Source organism: Bombus vosnesenskii, unplaced genomic scaffold (assembly GCF_011952255.1).
Source record: "Bombus vosnesenskii isolate JDL3184/JDL3185 unplaced genomic scaffold, Bvos_JDL3184-5_v1.1 scf7180000013294, whole genome shotgun sequence".
NCBI classification, from domain to species: Eukaryota; Metazoa; Arthropoda; class Insecta; order Hymenoptera; family Apidae; genus Bombus; species Bombus vosnesenskii.
Window position 1 is genome coordinate 1279133 of NW_022882945.1, and position 17359 is coordinate 1296491.

The 17359-nt window shown below is 40.6% G+C and overlaps 2 protein-coding genes across 13 annotated transcripts in view; both read right to left on the reverse strand.

The window, feature by feature from the left end:
* Positions 1–3826, reverse strand: part of LOC117233001 (whirlin) — a 105864-nt gene extending 102038 nt beyond the window's left edge. For 2 of the 7 annotated variants that reach the window (XM_033492836.1, XM_033492837.1), the window contains exon 1: positions 2956–3821. The gene's annotated coding sequence lies outside the window, so the exon portion shown is untranslated. Of the gene's footprint in view, positions 1–2955 lie in introns of all 7 variants that reach the window. The other 5 variants (XM_033492833.1, XM_033492834.1, XM_033492835.1 and 2 more) reach the window with 5 other exon arrangements.
* Positions 3827–5649: 1823 nt separating this feature from the next.
* LOC117233044 (ral guanine nucleotide dissociation stimulator) overlaps positions 5650–17359 on the reverse strand; it is a 43547-nt gene continuing 31837 nt past the window's right edge. For 5 of the 6 annotated variants that reach the window (XM_033492942.1, XM_033492946.1, XM_033492944.1 and 2 more), the window contains 5 exons: positions 10305–10409; positions 9569–9998; positions 8474–9096; positions 7790–8104; positions 5650–7699 (listed from right to left, as the gene is read on the reverse strand). In XM_033492942.1, the coding sequence (XP_033348833.1) occupies positions 7055–7699; positions 7790–8104; positions 8474–9096; positions 9569–9998; positions 10305–10409 (2118 nt within the window). In that variant the 3' untranslated portion in view covers positions 5650–7054. Of the gene's footprint in view, positions 8105–8473; positions 9097–9568; positions 9999–10304; positions 10410–17359 lie in introns of all 6 variants that reach the window. The other variant, XM_033492940.1, reaches the window with a different exon arrangement.

Consider the following 17359-nt stretch of genomic DNA (forward strand, 5'->3'; position numbering starts at 1 on the left):
GACAACTGGCCTTAATTAACACAGCAGCGTGTGTTCGAGGTCTTCTTCAAAATCCTCGCTTTGGAAAATTCAGTCTAGGTTCATTTTGCAATGAACGGTAGCCTGTTTGGTGATTCTGTATGAATTGTACTCTTGCAGATAGCGGTAGGAGCTGGTACATCGTAGAAAATGTTGTATGATACGTATCTTTCTGTATTAGTACTCCACAGCCGTGGAATTCCATTCGAAATCATCAAGTCACTTAGCGTTCGTAATTAGCGTAATAAGGCGGAATATTTTATGCGATATTCTATTTCTGCCAATGTGTCCCAGAGATTCTAAGGTTTGAAAAAAAGTCAACTTTCTATTGCATTATCTATTCTTTACCTCATCTTCCCAAAATTTTGTTATCTTTCAGAAAACCTTTTCCATATGTATATATATATATATATATATATATATATATATATATATATATATATTTAAATTTTGATTATAAAAAGTGTACTTAAATATAACAAATATATATAATGTCAGCTCTTGTAAAATATCCACATCTATGCAAGACTACAAAGAAATCCGTGTTATACTCTTTTATAACTATGTCCTTCTCTCTAAGCAGTATGCACCGCCATATGGAAAGAGAACATCGAAACGTGCGTTGCACCTGAAGGGTCAAAATTGAAATTCGACGAGTCGTCCTGCACAAGTGTAACGCGAGGTCGTTCGAACGCGATAGATCGATCGCGCTATACCACATCGAGAGGAATGCGATACGGGATGCGAGTCCGTGGGTAGGAGACCAGAGAAACGGGGGCGTGCAAAGCGGTTGCTAGTGGAGGTGGAGGCGTTGATGGCTAATAATAAAAGCAAAGGAATGTTTGCTGTACGCGTTGGAAACGCGTCAGCAGGACAGGGGAAGAGAAGAACGATAGGAGACAGTGATAAAACCGGGACAGTGATACGGATGGAAAATTGATGGAAACAAAGGCTGACGGAGACAGTTTCCAAGATATATTCTTGTTCATAAGTTACAGAATATAAGAGAACTTTAAGTGAAATAATAATAATAACCCTGTTGTTTTCTTCGGATCTATAGAAACGAGAATGGAAACCGATAGAAACACTTCTGACGATTTAAATGAAATTATTTTATGTTTATATATCTCATATATATATATATTAAAACGATATTTGTTTTATTACAGCCAAATACGAAACAGAACTTACTTACAGAAAGGTTATCGAAAACCTTTCCAGCAATCTAATAGAAATAAAAATTTCCAAATACAGAACATGTCGTTTTAAAATTCCTCTTGCATATTACAAATTATACGAAGCAAACCATATAACCGCCAGACATGCCATCAACCACGGTCAAAAGCGAAACATCCCCGAAGATAAAACCAAAAACGGGGCCAAAACCGGACCTGAAGCGTGTCCGTAGAAAAGAACAAAATATAAAGGACACAAAGGCGAGTGACGAGAAGAGAGATATAAAAGTGTAAGCGGGAAACAAGTGGAAGTTATGGAGATAGTACGTGACGAACACGTAAAATGTGGAAAATCCGGTGAAAACGAGAAATGGCTGAGAACGAGAGAATATCTGCCACTTGACTTTAGAGTTTCTCGTGGCCAGACGGAAGCAGCCTAAACGAAGATAAACTGCGGCCTCAAAGAAACACGCAGGATAAGGATAGCAAAATGCGAAGATTTCGCTGGAGATAGCAATGTTACGTGTCGCAAGAACCATCAGAGTGGTTTTTTAAGGGTTGAAACTGGTCTCGTGCCGATTTTACGGAATCAGGCGTGCAGCCAAGTGGAATCTGTGCTCGATGGAACGCACGTGATCGTTACAAGTGGAATCTTTCTTTTTTCCCTAGCAAAGGAATCGCGCCGATAAACGCGGCTTCCTTCCACCCCATTTTTTCCCTTCCAGAATTACACGGGTTGGTTGCAATCGTAGTTTTTGCCGAACATTTGTAGATTTATATGTGAAACGTGAACAAAAACACCGTGACTGCATTATATATTAAATATTTTCAAAGGAGCAGTCAGCTTATCGATCTCACCCTGCAGCGTGATGCAAGTTTTTGCATAGCGTGTGCTTTCAGGCAAACGTTGCTTGCAAAATGGAATTTTTAAGCTTGCGGTTGAACTTCGACGATAATGATTAGGGCTCGTCGATTGATCAAGGTGCTTAAAACTAGTATTCTTAAAGAAGAAACGTCTTTATAAGGGATACAGGTGTACAAAAATACAGTTCGAACGTTCCAATGAATGAAAAGTTTGAAACCTGGTGCGAAGAATGGAACAGCTGATGGAAAAATTACTTGAAAATTTTCAAAGAGTAAAGAAACATTTCTACAGACTCGTACAAAACTATGTAATCTAGTAATTATGGAATCTAGCAAACTGAATATTCAATGCCGACTAACAGAAAAATCTTCAGAACCTACCAACTTACTCCGGAACGCGCGTCCTTCAAGTCCAACATAATGGGAAATTACATGTACGTAATTATACAGGATCCTTCGAGAATCTCTAATTCAGGTAAACCCGTATCAAGAAAGAAATTTTCAAAACTTAACTTACTTCAAAATACTCATCCTCCGGATCAAAGATAACAGGATTATACGTATACTTATACGAGACCAATTTATGCATGAAACACTTAGAGGACTCAGACTCGAGAACCAGTATATTGTTACAGACCAAAGAACCTTAAAAGGAACGTATCTCAGAGTGCTTGCAGTTTCGACAAGAATCTTTACGATCCGCCGACGGAAATCGAACTTCAACCACTATCCTGACATAAACCTTCATAGAAGGGACGAAGACGTTCGAATGGGAATTTCGCGGGGACCTCTGCCATCTCGCGCCACGGCGGGGCGCGCTTCGCGAGAAGCAGCTTCCTGTCCTTGAATTTGTGGGTTCCGAGGGAACGTGCTCACGGGGTCGATTCTCGAGACTCACGTTTCTTCTCATCTCGCGTTGAATCCAGGGCCGTGCTCACGTGCGGCTGTCCGATGGTCGCACGGTCGTTGCACCGTCGGACCTCGTTGCGGCAGCAGCCTCGGGAACAACGACGTGAACCGTGACAACGACGACGAGCAGGATGGATACGAAGATGAGGTCGAGGGCGGCGACGATGACGATCGACCGCGACGATGTCGATACGGGACGAACGACGCGCGTAACGACACGGAATGGCGAGCACTCGGTGCAATCGCGAAGCACACGCGAGCGACGAGCATCGCCCCAGCTCGGCACCAAGCTCACGACTGCCTCTCGAGGGCTTAGCTGGGGGTTGCTTCGACTCCGGTTCACCGGTTCAATCGGTGGCTGGGGGTGGCCTCGGAGGGGCCAGGGGTACAATGTTAACCCGACACACCACTGCCGTCTAGAGGCTACCAAGGGAACGTAATGATTCGCCAGGGCGCAAGCTCCGCCGTTCGCCACCAGCGCAGCCGACAGGGTGTCACGAACATTTCAAGCGACATGGATGTGTAAAGTGGATTCGTACCGGGAGCATTTCACATATTACAAGAGCACTTTCCGTTGCAAAATTTTCTCCTTGGCTTCGTGTAAATACGTATATGTTGGATGTTATACGACGATAGTTTGGTTCTCTTCAAGGGGTCGTCTAGGGAGAGTACGGGTGCACGTGCACTTTAGGAATTTTATACACGTGATGTAATGGCTGTTGGAAAGTTTCTGGCTGTAGTATAGTCTTAGAATATTCCCGGAAGAAGACGTCTATTACGTTAACGTAATATGTATTCGTTAAAGTAAATAAAATTATGGTACATACTATGTTGTTAAACTTCTTATAAGGAGAATTTTGTTAATATATGAATTAAATCGAAATAGAAGTATGACCTTTGGCTAGGAACTTTTTAGAGCTACCATAGCATATATGTAGATATAATTGATTAACTATAATAATGTATATGTTTAATTTTAACATAGACTCGAAATAATAAAAACGAAAGGAGTCAATTAATTAGCCTTATTTAAACAGTGTCATACGGATATCATGATAGGACAGAAAGAATTCTTTTACATTTTTTCCACATAAATAGGAAACAAAATGTCTATTTGTGATTTAAAATGCTTGAAAGAAAAACAAAGGAGGAAACGAAGCAGAAATGCATCTTTGTATCTACCAGCAGAAATATATCTTTGTTCCTATGAACAGAAATATATCTTTGTTTAATGGATTCCCAACCGGAATGCCCATTTGTACGCAGTCACTGTTAATTCAGCGACGCAGTAGCAGCTGTCGATCACAGCTAGACACGCGATGCCAGCATTAACTCTCTAAATTAAAGCTATGACGCGATACGGAAAACAAGAAAGCACACGAGTAAACAATACTTTCGTGATCGAAATACCATTCTTGATACTCAACAAAAAATGCACTTTCTTGCATATCAAATGCATAAAGTCACGCGTGACTCATAATAATACTGTAACTTCCATAAATTCAAAGTTATTGAAACAGAGTCGTAACTACAACTTTGAAAGACAAAATAATATTACGATATGGTACATTAATTCCAAAAAAATTTTTTTAATTATACCTATCGATGATTCGATTATTTCCAAAATATTTAGTTATTTATAAACTAGCGTTTCTATTATTTCCAACAATCGTCAGCTGAAGAAAAAGAATCTCCGATAAAGAGAGCTCTCAGCGTCACAAAATCTCTAAGTACAACAAACCCTTCAACCATAAATTTCTGATTTACATAGGCTACATGCGAACCCCCATCCCTTTCCCCATGACGTTCCAAGTGGTTCGCTCATAATCGTATTAACCACAACACGGCATACGTGGCAAGAAACTGATACTAAGGATCAATTAAGAACTTTATCGGCATGCACGTTCGAATTCCTCTGGTTCGGCATTTCTGACGTAAACCGATGACCTTGAACCAGTTCGGCAGACTCGAAGCGCGATATTAGGTACGCGTGTCTAACAGCTCGAGGAAGCTCACCCTTATCGCATCGATCGTACCGGGGAGGACAGAAACGAGGGATATAGATCGCCCTTCCTGTTTCGTTAAATGATCGTATGCCGTTTGTCGAAACCATTAGCATCGATTCCACCCCCTGCCGTTTGTTTCCTTTGTTAAATGCGACCGGGGAACACCTACCTGCACGTTTTACCGCAGTATCGGGGTACTTGCACCCTCGCGGTAGGTGATCAACAGGTTCGCGTGCCGGATGTGTTGGCATACCGGAAGTCATCAACGAGGCCACACGACGTGGTTTTCCACGGTCTCGTACGGTAACGATCTGACCATCCTCTCTTCATGTTTGAAATGAACGGTCGTAAAAGTTAGTTCTCGACTGGATAAACGCAATCTGGATAAGCATCGATGACACGAGGAACAGATATGGATTTACTAGGAACTTCTATAGGATAATAAAAGAAGAAATTTGAATGAAATGGTTCGTTGAAGATAGGGATCAAAGATAAATAATATAAAATAGAATTAGGATAAAGAGTGTTATACCTAGGGTTAAAGGGATGAGTAAAACTGTAGATCCATCTATTCTCGTTTCTGTAGGATAATAAAATAAGAAATTAGAATGGTTAAAAATAAATAATAAGGAAGAGAATTGGGTAAAGAATACTATACCTAGGATGAAAAAGCTTAGTAAAATTGTAGGTCCATCTATTCTCGCCTTTATCGACTCGTATTACATATAACTTCCGCGAATTTCAGTAAATAATTGACGCGTACACGAACAGATACAGCTAGTTAAAGACGTTTCTTGGAAAATTAAGGTCGATAAGAAGTAAGTACAAAATTGCCTAAGCTAAACGATACATCAAGGATCCAGACACGTCGGCGTAGTATTTCACGAATCCAACGTGCTTGGATCTTGCGATTGTTTTTTTTTTTTTCTATGCTTCTCACTTGCTCTAATACGAAATGCATGCAGGTCTTTGTAAAAATATATCAACGTACGTTCACACACGTTCTAATGTGTTTTTTAGCTTCGATATCGGAACGAGTATTTGATATTCACTCGCATCAAACGTATGCATATACTCGATTTCGGTTTTTCTTTCTTTTCATTTCGCGATTAAATTCAAAGCCGAAATGAGAAATTCCAATATCACAGAATCGAATCTCTCTGTTCCTCGCATCGCTGTCATAGATGCGGGACAAGAAAAATGAATCACGGAATGGACGAATGGCTGTTTGAACAATTTTGGACCTCGTTCTTTTTTTCTACTTTTTTTTTCTCTCAATTGCAACGCGGAAAAAAGTAATTGACAATTGTTTCATTGGGTCCACTTGATTCTCGCGGCCGATCGACTACGCTCGAAGCCACACTACGACACTAAAGTTATGTACAAAATCACAATGTTTCTCTCGCGAATACTCATTATTTGCCCGTCACAATCTTCATCGCCGTAATCTCTTACAATCCTCAAGGATTTCTTGTATAAATTACACATGACTACACACAACTGCTACATTCGCGCACCTCGCAAGCTACCTACTACATCGTTTGTCTTTGTTCGTTTCGCGTGTGCGTCGATAAGAGACCTAAATGACTTACACTAAATATAATCTAAAACTACATTAGTCCGCGATCCGCACAAATGACGCTAATGTTATATTCGAGTACCGTGTAGGCGGGTAATGTCGTGTTAACACAATTATGCGATGAGCGAGTGACGATGAAAGAAACAAAAATTGATACTAAAGACACTGAACGTCGTATGATGTCCAAATGTAATATGTCACTGTCAACGCGTCGTTCACGATTATCACTATAAAAAAATTTCGCGACATATCAAACATTGGTACTGTCATGGGTAAAATGTGAAAGAAGAGACGATGTGAACGCACCATCGCAAACTTAATGAGATTCTTTCGGATTCTCAACTAGAACGTTCTTCAAAATGCTCCTTATGAAAGGGCGCACGAAGAATAAATAAATTTCTCCTAAATATTTCGGTTGACATGATTATCGCTCTCAATATTCTATCCGATGCAACATAGCAAAATATTAATTACGAAATAGCCTATTCTCTCGACATTCAACACTACCGCTTGTGACTCGTCTTGCTCTTAGGACTTTCTGTGACGCTATCGTTAGGCTCTCTTCTAGGTCGTAGAATGAAGTTCAGATTGTGCGCGGTATTTACGGCGTAATAAACGTTCGCTGAGTTTGGCAGAACCATCTCACGATCAGGAAGAACCTGGGCTAGCGTATACTGGTCGGAGCTGCCCTCTATTCCTAACTTAAGCATCGCGTTTCGTATCACTTGCGGGGTCCTTTCGTTGTTCGAGAGCATGATAGACTTGTACAGCACCACGCCCTCAGTCTCAACGTTATCGGTCTCCATGGTGACTTTAATTATGTAAAAATCTGGCGAGCTCTTGTGCGAATGACTGGGACTGGACAGGCCAATGACATTGGTGCTGTTTCCATTGGCGGTGATGGGAGTCGGCGGTGCTAGTCGGTTGTGCTGATTCGTCGCTCCGCTTCCTCCGCCGGAGCTTAGGGACACGTCCAATGATGGCAAAGACGAGCTGGAGGAAGAACTAGACATCTGGGACGGCGAGGTGCGTCGATCGAGAGAGTTGTGCGGCGAGCTCGGCAGAGAATCTAGGTCGCAATAAAACTGGGAGCTACTCGAACTCGACGTAGAGGCTATCGAGTCGTTTTTGCGATGACCCTGATGACTCTGCAAGATAAGTCTGGGCTCAGGCTTCTCGCGAGGAACAGGTGATCGGGAACGGGTTCGTATTAACGAGATCAGGGAGAGCATGCTGACCTGCTTCTTCTTGCCACGATTATTCAGAGTGTTTCCAGGAGGCGGCGGCTCGATCTGACAGCTCAGTTTGTATGCTTCCCGATCATCAAGCACCACCACGGAATGAAACCAACGATCGAACAATGGATCCGTGCTGAAATTGTACGCGTTCGCTGCACCTTGGAGCAATCTTATCCTAGCGAGGACCTCGAACTCCTTCCGTCTTTTATCAAAGTTGATTAATCCTTCCGCTATCGTATCTGGTATCGCGGTGTCTATCATAGTGAGATCCGTTAGGAAAGTTCCTAGGTACGGTATCGTGCCATAGCTGATATTCTAAACAGAGAAAGTTCGTTAGTCGTTGTATCCAACATTGCAATCAATGAATCAAGGAATACATAAGTATTTGGTACACTTTCAAATTATTGTAAATATATAAAATAGTACAAATGAAGCTCCTTAATCTAATCGTGGCATCTGATTTTATCTCAGACGATCATATAAGTACAATCAGTGGATATAGATAAGAACAATACTCGATATTAATTAATAACAGTACAACAAAACAGTAAGAGACGCCTGAATTAAGTGACTTTACGCGTTGTTCAATGTTGGGATAATAGAGGAATTGAATCGAATTTTGATCAAACTGCACCAAGTGTCCAAAATACTTACGCACATGTGTAAATTAGAAATTATACTTACTCCCGCGTGAGTATTCTGCTTCTGAAATAACTTTTGCAAGTGCCTATCGCTCCTGCCGGCAGTGTCAGCAAACTTTGCGGTACCTTCCTTGATTAAAAGCTCTCGCTGCGTCCACGCGTTATTCTCTTCTGAGAAGATTCTCTCCAGTTCCCTGAACAGCTCGTGCTTCTCTCTGGGCATAGACTGCCAACATTTCTCCAACCTATACACAGGATTACTCTGTAAACCGGACACGATAGCCTTCAGGCTACTAAAATTCTTCAACACGCGTAGTTCTTGAGCAATGTCAATCCACGTCTCGAGGATTCTCGCTCGTTCCTGAGGCTTCGTCGTCGGGTCCATCAGTATCGTGGATATGACTCGAAGCGACACAGCGTTGAATTGATTCACGGTCGCCAACACCGTGGCCGCGTCGTGACTTCTCGAACGATCTCTCCTGGACCAGACAGCACCTAGGCACTGATGGGCTACGAGCTTTTTGAACACTTCGGCGTCCATTCGGGTTAACTGTTCGGCGAAATGCCGGTGTGGAACTTCGGGGAAACTGTAATTCGTCCAGTGATCCACGATCGGATCCGGGGAACCACGTGGTAGTCGACCATTATCGTACACCATACAAGAATCTAGAAGAAAATAATGATTTAGGACGATAATATTTTTCTGCGTAGATAGAAAATATGTATTCTTTGAATCGGTGAATCAAATGGATGAGTTGTACGTAGTAAGTTCCTGTATTTATCTAAAATAACACTAAATACGTCATATGCGGTGTGATAAACTTCCGGTTGACGTGTAGCGTTACAGAATCGACGAACAAAATGAGATGTGTGATAATATGTATCGATTGACGTGTGTTAGTATAATATGTAAAGACTGGAATTTCTTGCTGTATTAAATTATCACGACTAAATTGTCATTCCAGACCGAAGAATTAAGCAATGAATATTTATAAAACAATAATTTACTTGCAATATAACTAACTCTAGAAATAAATATTTATATGTTTAATTTCCGGTGTTCTACAGAATCCACTACGTATAGTATACGATTAATCAATTAATCACGCAGGATATAGCGTTATAAAAGTTTCCTTACCCATCTGATCTTCACGCTGAAACCTGTGCAAGCGATGCCTTGCCTTGAGCTCGAGTTCCGAGCCAGGAAGTCGTCGATGCGTGAAGTCCAGGAGTCTACTGAGCAATGGATGATTCGGCGGCGACTTCCAGTCACCAGGATAGGCATCCAGCCAAACGTGAAGAGCCTGAACTAGGGTCTTTCGATGCTGTTCACCTGTCAGGGCACCGGATCCTTCGTCGAGGGCGTCGTACCTCGCCAACAATAGCTCCAGCACTTCTCGCGGCGTAGTGAATGCACGATATGTCGCCAAGAAGACATTGATGTATGTCGACTCGAGTTCCCCGTCGTCGTTCGCCAGACTCTCTACCAGCCGCTGCACCGTTCCGGCTTTCAGGAAACGCACTCTCACCGTCTCCCATTCTAAATGCGAAATCTCGTCGTCTGAATCCTGTGGAAAGGGTATTTCAAAATCGTTAAGTCGGAACGCCTGAAAATTGCAGAGGTTGAACATTTTTCAAATTTGCAGATCTGTCAGATTTTGAATATTTATATACTGGCAAGATTTTTAACGAAAAAATTTAAACGTACGGAAATTGAGAGTTTCGGAAAATTCAGAGACTGAGAAGGTACTCAAAGGTATGGAAATTGTATAATTAAAGAATTTCATAATCAGAAATGCAGAGGTTTGGAAATTTGGAAACTAAGAAAATCAGGTATTCGAAGGTTTGGAAGAGATTCGATATAAATTACTCACCGATGCAGAGAGACTCCTGGTAGGCCTGTGATATCGAACCTTCTTCAGGTACACCGTGTATATGACGCCATCGCCCCTTTCCTCGCCCCATAAACGCCACGTGGGCTGCAAAGTAGAAGCAAATGGCGAAAGTTACGACAAGAAAAAGGCAGACATCCGTCGAGGGTATAGGTAGGCGGTGACGGCGACGTATACAATGAGCTACACAGGCAAAAGCACGCCACCAGGGGATGATTTACGCCATTAATTTCACTAGCTACCCCCTGTCATGCACAACCATCTTTCTAACGGGGACAAGCTAATCAATGAACGTCGTGCACTCGGCAGATTTATTGAAATAATTGACTTCCAGCTTCGAATTGACCTCGTTCGCCCATTTTACAACTTGGATCGTGATTAACCGGATGAAACGCTTTATCCTCGCGATCTACCGTCTCTCCTCTCTCTTTCTTCCTCTCTTACAACCTCATTGTTTCAAGTCACAAGAATTCTAACTGTTTCTCATTTTTACAAGAATTTACGAAACCGATTTAGCTACGACGTGAATTACATTATGTCGACAATAGACTTGAGGACATCCTCAGATCGATTCCGTTCTAACAAAAGATTATCAACTTTTGTAAAGAAGCTAAAGTATCGAATAAAATCTAATAAGCCACCGAATATAAAAATAGTCGCTAATGGTCATAGTAATCGATGCGACTTGAAATAAAATAAATAATAGTAATAATAGTATAACTTGAACCACGATATTTAGTCGTCCGGAACAAAAGCATAGTTAAGCGAAATATCGGAGAAACGATACTCTTGTATCTCTAGAAATAAATATTGTGCTTAAGCACACGTTTGTTTCATCGCACGATTTCTTTCTAATACCAAAAATATACTTAAGAGAAATAGCTGAGAAAAGAAACTCTGGTATTTCTACTATTAAATAACCAGCCCAGGCGCAAATTTATTTCATCACACGATCCTTCATCTATTTTCAGCCCGGTATTCCAAAACGCAAGCCGTGGATGGCAATTACAGAAGATTATAAACGAGCGGCTCCGCTGAGTCTGGTTTTTAACAATCGTGCAAGCTGGAAAACCAGGCGGAACCCTCGTTTCCTCTCCCCCGACGCGTGGAGACCCGACGAACAAAAGGAGACCAACAGAAACACGACTACAGGCAGCAGCCTCATGCAAACACGAATCGAGAAATAAACACGCCATGTTCAGTCTGCGCGAGTCACTTCCGGACACCATCGTAATTCGTAATATCATCGCGGTACGATAAACACGGAACGATAGGAAGCTAGGGTGAGATCTTTATCCAAGTGTTTTCTTTGTGATTCAGTACCGTAAACTGCAGGGGAATAACAGCCGATTTTAAATTCTTAATTGGTATTTAAGCTTTAATTATGGCGCGTGTCTGCCCGCGAGTTAAGTAATTTTCATAAGTCAAGACAATTTATTTACGACGAAGGAGAACTTTAATATTTCATGAACTTGTTACAGAGTTTGCTTTTTGAGAAGATCATATTTAGATCAGAAGTGTTTATACATTTCGAGAAATTTAAATACAGCAAAACGATGGAAGAATATAGAAAATTTGCAAAGTAACGCGAAGGAATCGCATGAACACTCACGATCCTGTAAGAGTACTTAAAATGTAACAATCATAGCAATATTCTCGTGCTGCGCCGTAAAATTTATATTTGTATGAAGCGATTTGGAATATCGTACTAGGAATACGATTGCTATTGACGTACTTCTGTCCCCATATTTTTATCTGTAATCGTGATTTTTGAAGAAGTCACACGAGTCTTCGAGAGTCAGAATTTCCAGAACTCTATACTCGATAGCACCACTTGATCATCGAGAACGCTAGGACTTCGAAGCATTCGAGCTTTACGACCCTCCATGCCCTAAGTTTTCCATCGCATTGCTCGAATTCAGAGATTTTACGAACTTGGAAATGTCCCAAGTCCTATGGGACCGCGAGAATTTCGAACGTTCGAAGAACTAACCACGAAAGACATGTCTAAGCTAGTATCTTCGTCGATGAATAATTAATTTATCGCTGATAAATCGACGCATAATATTATACCAATTTTTTAATTCCCTTATCCTTCTTCTATATCTTAGGTTTGTTTCCATTTTAATCATAACGACTCGATAAATAAACGTATATTTTAGAAATATATCTTATGGAATTTATCGATATTATTCGTTTTATAAAAAAGACCAATAACTCACTTGCCAACATAACAAAATTTAAAACACGAGTACTTTCCAAACTCTGGTACCGAAGTACATTTTCCATATCAATTTACACGTCGTATCGATAAGAAAGGCAAGAAGTACTTATACAACGATCAGACGATGTTTCTTCAAATATTAAAATATTCTAATCTCGGGAAATGTAAAATTCTCCCAAAATAGACGTGGTATTTAACTGTATGCTATTTATCGATAACTGATATTATATATCTGATACTGATGACTATGCTAACCATGACATTTATTACAATATACGTAATTTTCTCTTCGAATCACGTAGACACCTAGACAGGGAGTACAACAGACTCGACAGACTCAACAACAGACTAATTTCTTAGCAAAGGAACTAAGATCTTGGAATTCACAGCCAATTACATCCTCGGAAACTGCTGCAAGGGAATAAGTTAAGGGGCCTTCAAAGGAACAGGGACCACTAAAAATAGGATTCTCGTTTGAACACGCTGCACACGCGTTTGCTGTTTTATTTGCAACGCTAAAAACGTCACCAAAGTTATCCGGTCCCTCCGTCGGATAACTTACCTGCAAACCAACAAGAAAATCGTAATATCCCCTCGCGAGGAATATACGGAGAACCCGTATAAGATCTCGTTTCCCTTTCTCTCTATATCTTCTGCGTGTCTTCTATGTCTCTCTTCCCTCTTGAAATCGCGTATAGAATCGCCACAGAAAGAAACAAACCGTGTCATTGCCATTTATGCCTCTAATATGCAACATTTACTAACTGCACCGATAGGGACCGCCGACATATGCATACAATGTACAGCCATTGGATCGATGGAACTACAAAAGGAAAGCGTTTCTACGTGAAGAATGGAAGTAGTGCTGCACTACTCCTATCTATTGATTGCTAATCGTACGCGGAAGCTTTTATTGTTGACGATTCGATGGACGATCAAAAGAGCAGAGGATTTCAAGAAGAAGATTTAAGCATAGCCTAGTGAACAGTTCAGTAGTTCTTTTCTTTTTTATTTCTTACTTTTTCTATTTCTATATTCTTACATTTCAAAGAAAATAAATTAATTTTCTCTCAATTGAACGATCTAAACCACAGATTATAGCATTTAGATCTATGAATTAGAGAGTCGATTGTTCTGTTAGTGACGGTCAAAAAATTTCGATAAAAATGTTTTCCAAGGCACGAGAATCCAGTTAGATAATAAAAGGTAAACAACAAGGTATAGGTAAGGATGACGACAAAAAAGATGACCTGAAACTGGCTACGGTCCCGAAGAAAACTGGCTACGTTTCTCGATTATGACGAGTTCTGGAACAGCGGAGTCTAGATGCAAGTAAAACTCTGTTGAAAAAATGTGGCTTACGTTCCGGAACGAACCGGCAATTAGAGGCCTACAGGGAGAACCCGAGCGTGACTTAAGGTCCTTATACAGCCCCCCTCCCTCTCTTCGTCCTTGGAGACGCCTCCTTGGAACACGTCAACTGTCCATTGTTCGTCAGAAAATTCTGCCGAATAGAAATCTGTCTGCGTCTACTCCGAAGATTTCTACAATTTCGGTGTAACCGCAGCTAAACAACCGTAGGAGATTGCGCCTGATTTTTGCTTTCTTGTGGTTTGAAGTTATCGAACCTTGGCTTCCCTGATGAAAAGATGCGAACTTCTCTTTCTCGTGTATCATCTCGAAAACAGATATTGTACAGAGAACAGTGAGAGATATCGAAGAAAGAAAAAAGTTGCACGTCTTTTTATATCTACAACGTAGTTACTCGTACAAGCAACCTCTGTGAGATGAACGTGTCAATCGAACGAACCCTATTAAGCCTGAAACATCCTCCTCGTTAACGTTCCAAATAATTCGACCGCCTTCTTCGTTCGTTCAACTCCTCCCCTTTGATTTCGCAGAAGCTTCCATCACAAAAGACGTTGTTGGAGCCGTGTACGTGGCAAAGTGAACCATCAGTGCTAAGACGGTACCAAAAGCGACGTGTGTACAAACCACCACAACCTCCTCTATTATTCCAGCGTCGGCCTATAAAAAGCTTAACATCGGATTACCACGAGAAGAGGAATGGTTTGTGGTGCGATCGATACATGGAAATCCACCCCGACTATCGCGATGCTAACCTCCGCCTCCACCTTTCCAACCCGCGCGAACATCGATGTTAAAGTCACGATTCGAGAAACCCGTTGGAATATTCCAACCGTGAATCAGACAGGGTCGCCGTGCACAGCAGTGACGGTTTTGCCATCGATCTGTCAAATTAGATTCTGTGAAATGGCACGTCGCTCTATTTGAAGCAAGGATTTCTCGTGCAAATTGCTTCATAGTTATTAACTGATTGCGAATGCTTGTGCAAATTTGAACATACGCGAAGATCTAGATGTCAGATATGAGTTTGTTCAGACTTCTACGTACAATAAAATTTCGATTATTAGAATACCGATTAATGGAACGATCTTTAATTATGGATTTTTAGAACAAAATTTATGAAGACGTGAAAGGAAGGTCAAAAAGATTGGTGTATTTTCAATCTATATTATTTCTAGCCAGTAAATTGTACAAATTTACGAAGATATAGGAAATAACGAAGAAATTATCTATTACAGACCTTTCTCTTTTTTTTTATTTGGAAGTAGTTTACAATCAATTTTCATTGAGAATTATAAGTAAATTATTCTAGCGTGGTACTACAACGTGAATAATAATAAATGATTATCGTATGTTTAATTCTAGCTGAATCTAATGTTTAAATCTAGAGAGTAATGTCTTTTTACCTGCGGATCTGATCCGTCGTGTCAAATAATTGAGCAACTAGTGGGTTTTAATGGTTGTTAATTCTTATGTTATATCTATTACTGAATTTGGATATTTCTTCTTTAACTGTAGCTATCTTAAGGTCGTGATGTATTGTTCCGTTGGTAACCTACTAAGGTGCATCTATTAAGGATCTTAGAGTTTTTGATTTATTAGAGACCTGTATCGTATTACATGCCTTCATTATATTTTTATTCGATAAATCATAAACGTTTACGAAGATATGAAACAGAAACTAGAAACACTTTGTCTATCACAAACCTGTGTTATTCCTAGGCAATAATCATCAAAATGAGGATATAATTCTTATCTCGTTATCTTATAATCGCCATGAGTGAATGTAAAATTTAACGCTCGAAAAACCATAAGAAATAACGAAGAAAGGGAGAGCAGAGGATATCTGTACATAAAGGGGCAGGATCCGATTTAGTTTGGAGGCAGGCAGGCAATAAACGTAATCTGCGATCTGAAAGAATTACGAAGGAACGTTCTAACGCTATAAATAAGATCTATAATTATTGGGTACGAGTATTAGAAACCTGCGAGGCAATAAAAGGAACGGATCGAGAGAGAGAGAGAGAGAGAGACAGCCGTGGCCGCCAAGGAGCAGATAACAGTCATTCTGCTAAACGGTTTCGCAACGCTTCGAGCAACAATTTTCCAAAGCCTGTTAGATAAATTCACGCGATGATCTAATCCTCCGGAGTTTCTGCGTGCACGTTACACCCTGCACTATCGTCACGAATCATCCCGTGGGCTGAGCATTCCGTACATTTTTACTTTCGCCCGCGGTTACTTTATTTTTGACTTCGTATACAGTACTCCGCAAAAGTCTTCCGACAAAAACATACGATAGTGATTCCATAATGATGAAAACAATCATACGTTTTAGGTGGTATTGCGGTAGAACACAATTTAACGCTATTTAAAGTCCAGATCTGGTTCAGGAATATTTTTTAACACTCGGTATAAAAAACTGTTGTGTCTGTATCGCATGTGTGATAATAAATCATCTTGACAATTCGCTTGCTATAATTTTTTACTCACTGTAATATTCAGAAGGTGGGACTAATCTCTACCTAGATTCCACTTCTCTAATTGCGCTTATAGCAGGAGTATAAATTTGCATAAAAACTCGCAGTGTAATTATTAATCAGTAATTTATTCCGCAAAAGATCTCAGATACTTTTATTTCGATAAATTCTAAGTCTGCAAGTCGCGAATAGTTTTATATTAATCCTAACACTTTTACGTCGTATCGTACTTGCACCACACGATTAAAATAACCTGACTGACCCAATTTTATTTTCGATCCGATGTAAACATTCGATTTCCTCCATTGGTTTCTCTACCAAGCGTAGCTACTGACTAATCAGAAATCCTCTATAATTCACGGATTTCCGTTTGGTAACAATAACCTAGCGAGGTGTCTTCCACGTTTTCAACACGCTATTTTAAAATGAATGATTCACCGTCGAGGAGACTTTTGACTAAGAGACAATACGAGTGATCGAAGAGAAAGAAGAAGGGGTTGCGTCGAGTGAGAAAAATGTCGCGTGGGTACCAAGACGTGCCGGAAGTTCAAAGAACGAGCGTTGATAAAGCGGAGCTTTGTTGATGCCCGCCACAAAAGCCACTCACGTACGCTCAGCGTGTGTACTCTGAAACACCTCAATAAAGAACACAATGCACTCAAACGTGTTAACAGTGCCGAAACTTCTCCAAAGGGAGATCAGGGTCGACGATTCCAGTCTCTGAGCCTATTCTTTCTTCATTAAATTCGAAGGACACATACACAGACATGTTAACTGTTGATAACTCGCTGGATTTCTTTGATCGAGAGTTAGGAGAGTTAGCTACTCGATGGTAAGGAATTATGATTGTATCTATATGAATTGTAATTTGTTAAGATTAAATGAGAGAATTGACTAGTCAAATCGACTACTTTTAAAGCCGATCGTAGCTCCCTTTTGTATTGGAAGTATTAGAACACTTACGA